The 10,577-nt window shown below is 37.6% G+C and overlaps 1 protein-coding gene across 3 annotated transcripts in view; it reads right to left on the reverse strand.

Annotated features, from left to right (window-relative positions):
* The window catches only part of lamb4 (laminin, beta 4), a 49,903-nt gene that overhangs the window by 13,198 nt on the left and 26,128 nt on the right, over window positions 1–10,577 (reverse strand). For all 3 annotated transcript variants that reach the window (XM_052119803.1, XM_052119802.1, XM_052119804.1), the window contains exons 7-24: window positions 10,156–10,344; window positions 10,003–10,066; window positions 9,278–9,492; window positions 7,093–7,213; window positions 6,226–6,414; window positions 5,927–6,082; window positions 4,862–4,974; window positions 4,654–4,733; window positions 4,443–4,575; window positions 3,667–3,963; window positions 3,346–3,531; window positions 3,122–3,231; window positions 2,809–2,929; window positions 2,523–2,700; window positions 2,267–2,410; window positions 975–1,206; window positions 607–764; window positions 258–482 (exon numbers count right to left, since the gene is read on the reverse strand). In XM_052119803.1, coding sequence (XP_051975763.1) covers window positions 258–482; window positions 607–764; window positions 975–1,206; window positions 2,267–2,410; window positions 2,523–2,700; window positions 2,809–2,929; window positions 3,122–3,231; window positions 3,346–3,531; window positions 3,667–3,963; window positions 4,443–4,575; window positions 4,654–4,733; window positions 4,862–4,974; window positions 5,927–6,082; window positions 6,226–6,414; window positions 7,093–7,213; window positions 9,278–9,492; window positions 10,003–10,066; window positions 10,156–10,344 — 2,911 coding nt within the window. The remainder of the gene's footprint in view (window positions 1–257; window positions 483–606; window positions 765–974; window positions 1,207–2,266; window positions 2,411–2,522; window positions 2,701–2,808; window positions 2,930–3,121; window positions 3,232–3,345; window positions 3,532–3,666; window positions 3,964–4,442; window positions 4,576–4,653; window positions 4,734–4,861; window positions 4,975–5,926; window positions 6,083–6,225; window positions 6,415–7,092; window positions 7,214–9,277; window positions 9,493–10,002; window positions 10,067–10,155; window positions 10,345–10,577) is intronic.

Below are 10,577 nucleotides of genomic sequence, written 5' to 3' on the forward strand. Positions count from 1 at the left end.
GGCTCAATTTAACGTTCAACTGTGTAACAATTTTTTTGATCATAGAGAACGTAAAGTAATAAATAATGTGATTACACAGTGACTTACAATTCTGTGGAAATCTTCAGAGTTTCTGTGTGGGCCTGCTAATTATAAAGTAATCCCATACAATCTAGAAAAAACTGTGTTGTAGTCCAGAGAGTAGTAACTGATCACTTCCCAAACATTGTTCCTAACGTTGCTCGATGATCATCAAGTTTAAGTCTTAAATATTGTACCTTTGCAGTCTTGCGCCAGTGCATTGCCATAGTATCCAGGCTTACAGCTCTGACAGCGTGCTCCCTCTGTGTTGTGTAAGCAGCGCAAACACTCGCCAGTTACAGCATTGCATGCATCACCATCACGAGGATCAATGTTATTGTTGCAGTAACACTCCTCACATCGGACACCAGGCAACCTCAGGTCACCGAAGTAACCTGTAGCGCATGTGTCACAGAGTGGGCCTGTGAGGACAAAGGGTACAGATATTTAATGACTTTAATTTTTTAAAATATGTTTTATTTTCATTTCTTTCTCAATTGATAATGTTTGAAATACTGCATATGAGAACTAGAAGTGGACAAGGACCTTTGTGTCCAGGCAGGCATTCACAGTATGGGGCTATAGATTTTGCATCTTTGTTGCAGGTAATTGCAAAGAAACGTCCACTTTCTTTCAAATCTGGACATAAGCATGGCTCACATGGCTGCCCAGAAACAGGTTCACCAACATATCCATCTTTACACCTGGAACAGGATATAACATCACAGCACTGAACACAGTTCCTCAAAGTTCACCCAAAAAAAGTTGAGGGTGAGTACATTTAAATTTTAGATGAACTATTTTTTTTAAGAGATCAAACGCCTTATGTTTAAGAATATTGCTTTTGTCTTAACACCATAATAAACAAAACTAAATAAAATATAATTCAGCAATATCTCAAGATCTTGCCTTACTTTTCACAGTTGTGTCCTGTGGAGTGTTCCCTGCAGTCCAGACAGACTCCAGTGATGGGGTCACAGATGTCAGCCAGCCTGTTGCATTGGCAAAGTCTGCACAGGGGAAACCCATAGTAACCAGGGTAACATTTATCACATCGGCGGCCAGTTACCCCATCTCGACACATGCACTGACCGGTTCTCTGGTCACACAGCTCAGCAGTAGAGCCAGATGGATTACAGTCACATGCTAGAGACAACAAAGAACACATAAATGTTTGCATAGCCATGATGGATATTTTCCAGTGCCTGGTCTGGGAGAAAGCCAAGGCTTCCCCATTAATTACCCTGCTGAAAATAAAAATAACAGTATTTTGGATGCTGGGCTGCTGGTTTCCCCTCCAGGCTTCTTGACTAGCCACAAGACTTCATTGGTCAACTAGCTTTACCAGAAAGACCATGTTGGTCGACCAGATTCACCAGCCAAGTTTTACAGCTAAACACCAGCATGGCCAGTTAGACCATCACCAAACCAGATTGGAGCAATTTGAAATTCAGCAGGGTATGTTTACAGCACAGGCACACAAACAATAGAAACCACGAAACTGTTGAGAAATACATTGCCATTCAAAAGTTTGGGGTCACTTACCTAATTATTTATTATTATTATTTCAGATTATAGAATAATAGTAAAGTCATCAAAACTATGTTATATTTTAGCATCTTCAAAGTAGTCACCGTTTGCATAGAATTTGCAGACATGTACTCGACATTTTCTCAACCAACTTCTTGAGGAATCACCCTGGGATGCTTTTTAAACAGTATTGAAGGAGTTCCCATCTATGTTGGGCCCTTATTGGCTGCTTTTCTTTATTATTTGCTCCAAGTCATCAATTTCAAAAACTTTTTTTTATGATTAGATTTTAGTTTCATAATTAAATAAATTCATATGGTGGCACAATTATATTTTTGTCTACAAAACTAATTTCAAACATTTAAGCATACACATTTAGATCAAAAGGTTTTTAAGATCATGAGAAACATTTCAGTCAAGTGACCCCAAACCTTTTACATTTAAAGAGTTTAATTCTATCAAACCTATTTACTTTATGTAATTGTGATATTTACATTCTGAAGTATGCCTCATTAGCTAGGCTACAAGTGGTGACACGTTTTTTCAAAGTATATATTATTTGATCATGTCAACTCTTATTAAAGGACTTTAAAACAGCTTTAGGTGAAGCAAAGACAATGGCTTTAGGTGAGGAATTAACAGTTTGTCTCAAAATACGTGAGAGAATATGGCCTACGTGAGCAGCCGTTGGGTCCAAGCCCATATGTCAAAGGGGCACAGGAATCACAGCAGCGGCCAATAACATTGGGTTTGCATTCACACTGTCCAGTGAATTTACTGCAGGATGAGTCATATGCTCCAACAAAATGGCAGTTACAAGCTGAAGGGGAACATGCACATCTGGTTAACACTGCATTGTGGCATAAAAATTAAGAGTTTCAATACTGTTTTGTGTATATCATTGGTGTACTGTACATTTAGAAGATACTCACACACTGCTCCATTGTGGATTATGGCAGAAATACTTCCAATAAGCTTCTCACATACTTCAGGAAGTGTGTCCTCCCCTACCTGTGTTCCCAACTTAACACAGCGGTATTGTTGAAACTGAGTTAGGGTTGACTTTGAGCAAAAGTTTGGGAGGGAATCCACTTTGGGAATCAGGCCAACCTATCATTTTTGACAACAGAATGGGAAGGGGTAAAAAAACAACAACAACTAGCAAATGCAGTGTGTTAAACAAAAGGAAAATTTCCACTCCATCATTTACTGACTTACTGAGTCAATAAGAATGTATGAGCTGGACTGGGGATCGGCATTAGGCTGCTTCCTAAAAGTGACGTCCACGTGGTATTGATCACCATAGCTGAGACACACTGGAGAATTCAGAGTGGCTACCCTACATGTGAATAGTTAATGAAAGATTAATGAAATAGATCTAGAAAATAATTCATTGTATTTGATATTTAAGTTAATTATTTCAAGAAACAGCCATTATTGTCATCAACACTGGGCAGAAACCTAATGAAACATCTAGGGTTTGAACTGTTAAATCTGTGCAAACCTTTACTCTACAAAACAATTTGCTCACCTTCTAGAACCTGGAAGAGTAAACATTTTGTCTGATGGGTCATTTGGACAATGTCCATCTCCTGATCCAAAAGATAATACATTCACAATAGCTTCCCAGTCATCTGTGGACTGTGAAGATGACATTAAGAATGCATAAATAAACATATATATAACTATCTTTCTTAATAAAAATCATCATGCCCAAAATATTTCAGACATTTCAAAATGAAATAAATGACCAACCTCCGGTTCATAGCGGACAGCTATGTAGTAGTCAAGGGTTGATGGTATATCTGCCACAGTAAATCTGAGTCCTGTCCCATCCCGAACTCGCACAAAACCCAGTCCAGTCCAAGTCACAGACCCTTTTGGGGTACGCTTTCGTGGGACAATCTGAAGAGATGGATCTGGTTCAAAGAGGATTGTCCTCTTCATAGGTACAACCAAGTAAGAAAATCAGGTTTGATTCTGGAGCAATATGTTAGTCTGTTATCATGTATAATAGTGTTACTAAATAGTCAAAAACGGACAAACATAGGCTATTTCTGTCATTTCAGGCTTCACCTGGCCTTGTCTTCGTCTTCGAGTTTGCCATTTCTCACGCTTGACCACCACAATCCTCCCATTGCTTAACTTGAAGTCATAACCCCTCTGTCTGAAGTAATGCTCACAGATGGGTAGGCTGACATGGGTATTGTATGGGGTTGGAGAAGGTTTCACTGTAGGGGGTTCAGTGGTGTAATAAGGTGTTGGGGAGGGTTTTGCTGCAAGGGGGCATAGAGGGAGCTTGGTTGGTTGTTCAGTTTTCTGTTCTAGGGGATACTCTGATGGAGGGACCTGAATATATGGAGAAATTGCCACCTACAGAAACAGAAAGTTGTTATTCGTAAAAAAATTTTGGTAACAACTATATGTATCATATCCTATTTAATATACTATAATAGGTGAAGTTTATAATTTTTTCTGGTAAAATATTTTCTCCTATCCCAGTTTAATATGCAGAGAGAACTATAACTAAGCCATATGTAGGCTGACCTAATGAAGACTGTAAACACAATGGCTCTCTGGCACTTTTCAAATGTTGCTGTTTGTTTGAGTGGCAGACATGTGTACATCTGGCTTAACCAATGGCGTGAGTTTGGGGACCAGGGTGGTGGAAGACAAGTTTGGAAACAATTGTTATTTTTTCAGTTTTGTTTGACGAAGCAAGAACAGAAGGAATTACACACTTCACCTTTAAACTAAGTCCTATTTCTAAGTTGTAAACTTTTCGTATGAATGAGTAAGAATATAGTAATTTGTAGAAAATGAATCATGTCCAGTCAGTAATAGTTTTTCACCAGAGGCACAGCATTCTCAGCCTCATAGATGTAGAAATCAAGAGGAGCCAAGAAATATCCAGGGGCCGGCTCACTACATCCGTGACCTACCATGTTAGGCCTACATTCACACTGGCCATCTTCTGAGGAACATCTGTGCAGATAAACATGTCTTATTTTATAAACAATTCAATTGAGACAAGAGGCTTGCTCAAAGGAAATAGTAACTTACAGAGTTCTCAGGGCCCCACCAATGTCACAGTCACAATGTAAGCAGCCATAGACTGTGTTTCCAAGACCCCAGTAACCTGGCTGAAAAAAAAAAAAAATTAAACTCACCAATATTACTTAAATATAGGGTATAACTTAAATACAATATAATTAAAATATTTATTAATTTGTATGGTGTAGTCAGATAGTGATGGAGTGATTCAGCTCACCAAACATTGGTCACATTGTGGACCATAAGCAAATTGCTCACAGATACACCTTCCTGTGGTCTGATCACAAGGGCTGCCTGTATGTACGGTGCCCATGAAGTTACACCTACACACTGAAAGTGTATATATTAATGCAGACAGAGTCTTAGGTCCGAAATATACAGTAATTTAGATTAGCACAGTACATGCACACAAGCACTTCTAGCTATGCAAACCTGATTTCACATGTTGTGTTCAGATGTCAGGACACAATTCAAAGCTCAAAGCAAGTATGCATTGCATTCTTAGTATGTGCTATCTATGAGGCTCTAACAATAGCTGAAATTAGCACAAAAAAAACACCTTTTGCATTCAGTTTTGTATTCCAGGTCACCTACTGTCATGACAGAGCAACAGTTTGAAGAGAAAGAGCAAGCTATTTAAAGATAGTTAAACTGACTTGTTTATAGTATGCATGTGCACAGACAGTCGTTATTTGGTTAACCGTACGACGTGCCAGTATTCAAATACCAAAATCATGATTCTGTTATTCTTCATGTGCAATAGTGGTCTTCAGCCAGACCCGAGTATGATGAGATCTGACATTTTGAACTGGGTTCTAGTAATTTTTTAAGTAGCTGTTCATGTGTGTTTTTGGGAGCATCTGTGCTGTTTTTCTATGAGTTGACAAATAACCTTTTTTGTGAACCCACACAGTGATCTAAATATTACAAATAGTTACCGTGCATATCCCTAGGTTATAATTAGCAACCCAAATATTAATATCTCAAATCACTGACATTTAAAGATTACAATTTCAACAGAACCGCACTCTCACAATGTGTTGGACAAGCATTAGCGTCTGCATTTTTAAATCTCCATAGAGTATGTTTCTGGCCTAAACGTTCTGATGTTATATGAGACATAAAGTATATTGTCCTTTCAAGAAACATCAGATGCTTTGGAGCAAATGCTTTGAATAAGACACCAAACTATGGGGACACAGACTAAAAATGTGTCTACGGTCCAGTTTAGCATTGCCTTTCAAAGACAGTATTCCCATCCTGTGGGTGAGTGAGTACTTACTCTGGCAGCCACTAGGGTCATCCCGGCTGAGCCCATAGAACCCAAACTTGCACCTGTCACAACGCTCTCCTTCCACGTTCTGTTTACACAAACATTGGCTGGTCACTGGATCACAAAATCCTTGGTCCACTGAGCCATCTGGATCACAGTCACAGGCTGAAGTTGGAATAGAATAGAAAAAATAAATAGAGGGGTTGCATTATATACATGATGTAAACCTGTTTTTGAATAATTCAATTGTTGCTACCTGAATAATGGATTCATCTAAATACAGCATAGGCTATTCCTGATACACTCACGCATGCAGGCATTGGGGTCCTCCACATTGCGCTGTGGGTCCTGGTAGTAATATGGCTCGCACAGCTCACACTGGGGTCCAATACGTTTATTCCTGCAGTCATCACACACACCACCACTCACTCCACCTGTGGCCAGGTAGCGTGATATATCAAAGTGACACTTCTCTGAGTGGCCATTACAGTTACACCCTGAAAAATTAAAGAAACAGTTATCAATTTATACTTTGTTGAAATTAAAGGTATATTATGGGTTTCAATATAAGTTAAGCTCAATTGACAGCATATGTGGCATAATATTGATTACTTGTCTCTCCTTTTCTTTAAAATGCAAAATCGTGGTTACAGTGAGGCTCTTACAATGGAAGTTAATGGGGCCAATTTTTAGAGGTTTTAGAAGGTAGAAATGTTAAGCTAATAATTTTATAAAAGCACTTACATTAAACCTTCTGTTAAAATGAATGTGTTATTTGAGCTGTAACATTGTTTGAATTGTCATTTTTCAGTCGTTTTAGGGTTTGTTGATATTATATTGTCATGGCAACAAAGTTGTAAAATTGGCTATAACTTACAAAAAAAGGTTTTTAAGTGATTTAATCACATAAACTCATGTTAACATGCTTATTGTTTAGGTCTTTTGACTATACTTTTAAAGCAGTGAGTATTTTAGCATTTACAGATTGGTCCCATTGACTTCCATTGTAAGTGCCTCACTGTAACCCAGAATTGTGCTTTTTTTTAAAGATATTTATTTATTTTATTTTTTTGGTGAGGAACCGTGGAACCGTATTTCAGAGTGATCAGTTACAATTTATTAAGAGCAGTTTAAATGGCCTTGTTTAAATCACAGTGTAACATTTTTCTGCTTACTTCTGCAAACATCTGAGTCAGTTTTTCCACCTGGCCTCCAGGGGGCATCATGGTAAAAGTCTTGACAATGTTCACAGTTGTATCCTGCTGTGTTGTGCTGGCAAACACATCTACCATGCACCTTAGAGCAAAGACACAGAGAGAGGTGAATATAAAAGACCATGAAAAAACATAAAAAGTGCTTCAACAGACACAATCAAAATAAAATAAAAATCATGAATAATTGCTCTAAACTAAACTACTAATTCAAAAGTAACAACACGCACTCCTATAAAAATTTAAGGAGAAACATTTGAGACAAAGTTGTTACTTAACACTTGCGGATTGTCATTCAACTGATCACAAAGTATAGTCGGGACATTACTGATGTAAAAAACAGCACCATCACTATTTGAAAAAAAAGCCATTGATCAAATCTAGACAGGCCCCATTTCCAGCAGCCATCACTCCAACACCTTATCCTTGAGTAATCTTGCTGAATTGCCAATTTGGTACTAGAAAATCACTTTCCATTATATCAAACACAGCTGAAAGCTATTTGGTTCGTTAAATGAAGCTTATCATTGTCTTTGTGTTTGTTTTTGAGTTGTCAAAGTATGCAATAGACTGGCATGTCTTAAGGTCAATATTTGGTCAAAAATGGCCAAAATGAAACACCTTTCTCTAGAAACTCGTCAGTCAATCATTGCTTTGAGGAATGAAGGCTTTACAATGCTTGATATTGCCAAAAAAAAAACTGACATTTCATACAAAGGTGTATACTAGAGTCTTCAAAGACAAAGGACAACTGACTCTAACAAGGACAGAAAGAGATGTGGAAGGCCAGATGTACAACTAAACTAGAGGATAAGTACATCAGAGTCTCTAGTTTGAGAAATAGACACCTCAAATGTCCTCTGCTGACAGCTTCATTGAATTCTACCCGCTCAACACCAGTTTCATGTACAATAGTAAAGAGAAGACTCAGGGGTGCCTTATGGGAAGAATTGCAAAGAAAAAGCCACTTTTGAAAGAGAAAAACTAAAAGAAAAGGTTTGAGTGGGCAAAGAAAACAGACATTGGACAACAGATAATTGGAAAAGAGTGTTATGGATCTTAACCACATTGAGCTTTTGTGGGATCAGTTAGACTGTAAGGTGCGTGAGAAGTGCCTGACAAGACAGCCACATCTCTGGCAAGTGCTACAGGAAGTGTGGGGTGAAATGTCACCTGAGTATCTGGACAAACTGACAGCTAGAATATCAAGGATCTGCAAAGCTGTCATTGCTGCACTTAGAGGATTTTTTTTTATGAGAACCCTTTGAATTAGTTTATGAAGTTCTGAAAACATTTTTCAAATTGTAATAGTAATTTTTCATGTTATTAATGTCCTGACTATACTTTGTGATCAGTCGAATGCCACTTTGGTGAATAAAAGCACCAATTTATTTCCATAAGAGCAAAATCTGTAAATTTTTCCAAACTTTTGGTCACAAGTATTTATATAACATAACTATATAACTATATATATCTATCTTGCTTAAAGCTAGCAGTGTACAACATTTTGTTTTTTTGGATACAGTGAATACTAAGACCATAACTTCTTTTAAATGCTTTAGTCTGTAAGATTTTTTGCTAAGTATTGTGTATAGTACTCAGAGCAAACCCCCACATTCTTTTGTCTTTACACAGTTTATGAAAATATATATATAATAAATATACAATTGTTGATAGGATAATAAGCAGTAATTACTAGGTTTCACGTTTCAGTGCTATAGAAATGGGTTTGCTGTAATTCCTTACGGTTTACAAAAAAGACACAAATGAGACTTTTATTGAAATACAGCAAATAATAGAGTTGTAAAGTTAATGTGGATAGGATAGCCCAGAATATTTTGGAAGAATTTAATAATAATTGTTTAGTTTTTTTTTAGTTCAAATTAAAATGACGTTTGATTGCAGACTTTGATATCTCTATGAAAATGAAATGACTATGAAAAATCTGAGCACAATTTGACATTGTTGAGATCTCTTTTGAAAGTCTAGACGAAACACATGAGATTACTGGGATCTTTATCTGGTGGGGAAAATCTAAGAAGCATGAAATTTAGGCAAAGTCTCAATTTGATCTCTTAATCTCACTACTGTCTAGGTCTAGGAGAACCAATAAAAATCTCATTTGTGTGTTTTCTTCTGTTCGACTCACCATGCCAGGCTCCCTGAATGTATCTCCACGTGTGCTGTCCACTGGGATGCACTGACTGGCATGGCCATTGCAGAAGCAGCTCCCCCGGACCACCATCTCATAAAGGGCATAAAAGTACTTGTCCTGTGGGTTCCTCCTTCGTCGTGTGAGCAATGTGTCGCCCAGAGTAAGCAAACGGGTAAAGTTTACCCGCAAGTTCGTCAAGGTAATCAACTCTGAATTCGATAAGAGGTAAATTATTTTCATAAGTTGTATAAAAGTATACAGAATGTTCAGCCCATTTAATAAATGTACATCAATAAAAAGATAAAACAGTTGTTCTCAACCGTTAGGTCCCTATGCAAAAACGGGCTGCAGGTATGTTCTGATAGGGTCGTGGGCAGCAGGAAATTGCAAAAAATAAATTGCATAAATTTGAATTTGTATAACTTTTGTATGATAAACAGTTTTGATAATGTATTGGGTTGCCTCTTGATGTCCAACATTATATCAGTGTCTTAAAACAAAACCAGCCATGAACACTGCAATGGACCGTGTTATGGCACGTTGACATGAACAGTGCTCATTTTCATTTAATTCCCACTATGAGATCATCATCAAGATATCAAAGGATTTCAATTGTTGGACATGCCTTTAGGCATCATCCATACTTTAAAGCTGTCTTGACATTTTTATTACACTGTTATCTCTCGAACACAAAAGAAATTACTCATCAAGACACAAACCTTGTATAGTGGGGTCGTATGGATCATGGATGTCAAAGCTGGGATCCAAGGCTTTTAACACCACCTGGATGGAATGCATAGTTAAGAAAAAGTGTCTTGTACATTAACAAATAATGGAGGATGGAATATTTACGGATTGATTTCCAATTATACCTCCCCATCAGTGGAAGGCTCTGCTCCAGAATAACGACTATCACAGATAAGGTCATCAATACTATCTGCAGGCCCCTCTGCGATTCCAGGGAATGAGTTGGCACAGTCTTCAGCAAAGTATCGGAACAACTTCCAGGTTTGCCCAAAGTCTTTTGACCTCTCCACCAACATGGCAGCAGGCCGGAAACTCTGTTTGACAAGTGCATTTGTTGTACGATTCTATTCTCAATCACATGAAAGAAACTGAATTAAATGTTGAAATGTTCAAATTTGTTGTCAATCAATATGGGGTTTTCAATGACAGATTCTTACATTTTTACATTTGCTCCCCAGCATTCTTGTATATTTGGTTGCATCCTTGGTTAAAATTACATGACCATGGCAACATTTTTGCTAAATGAAATGATGTGCTTCCTTACATG

This window comes from Xyrauchen texanus, chromosome 46 (genome assembly GCF_025860055.1).
Source record: "Xyrauchen texanus isolate HMW12.3.18 chromosome 46, RBS_HiC_50CHRs, whole genome shotgun sequence".
NCBI classification, from domain to species: domain Eukaryota; kingdom Metazoa; phylum Chordata; class Actinopteri; order Cypriniformes; family Catostomidae; genus Xyrauchen; species Xyrauchen texanus.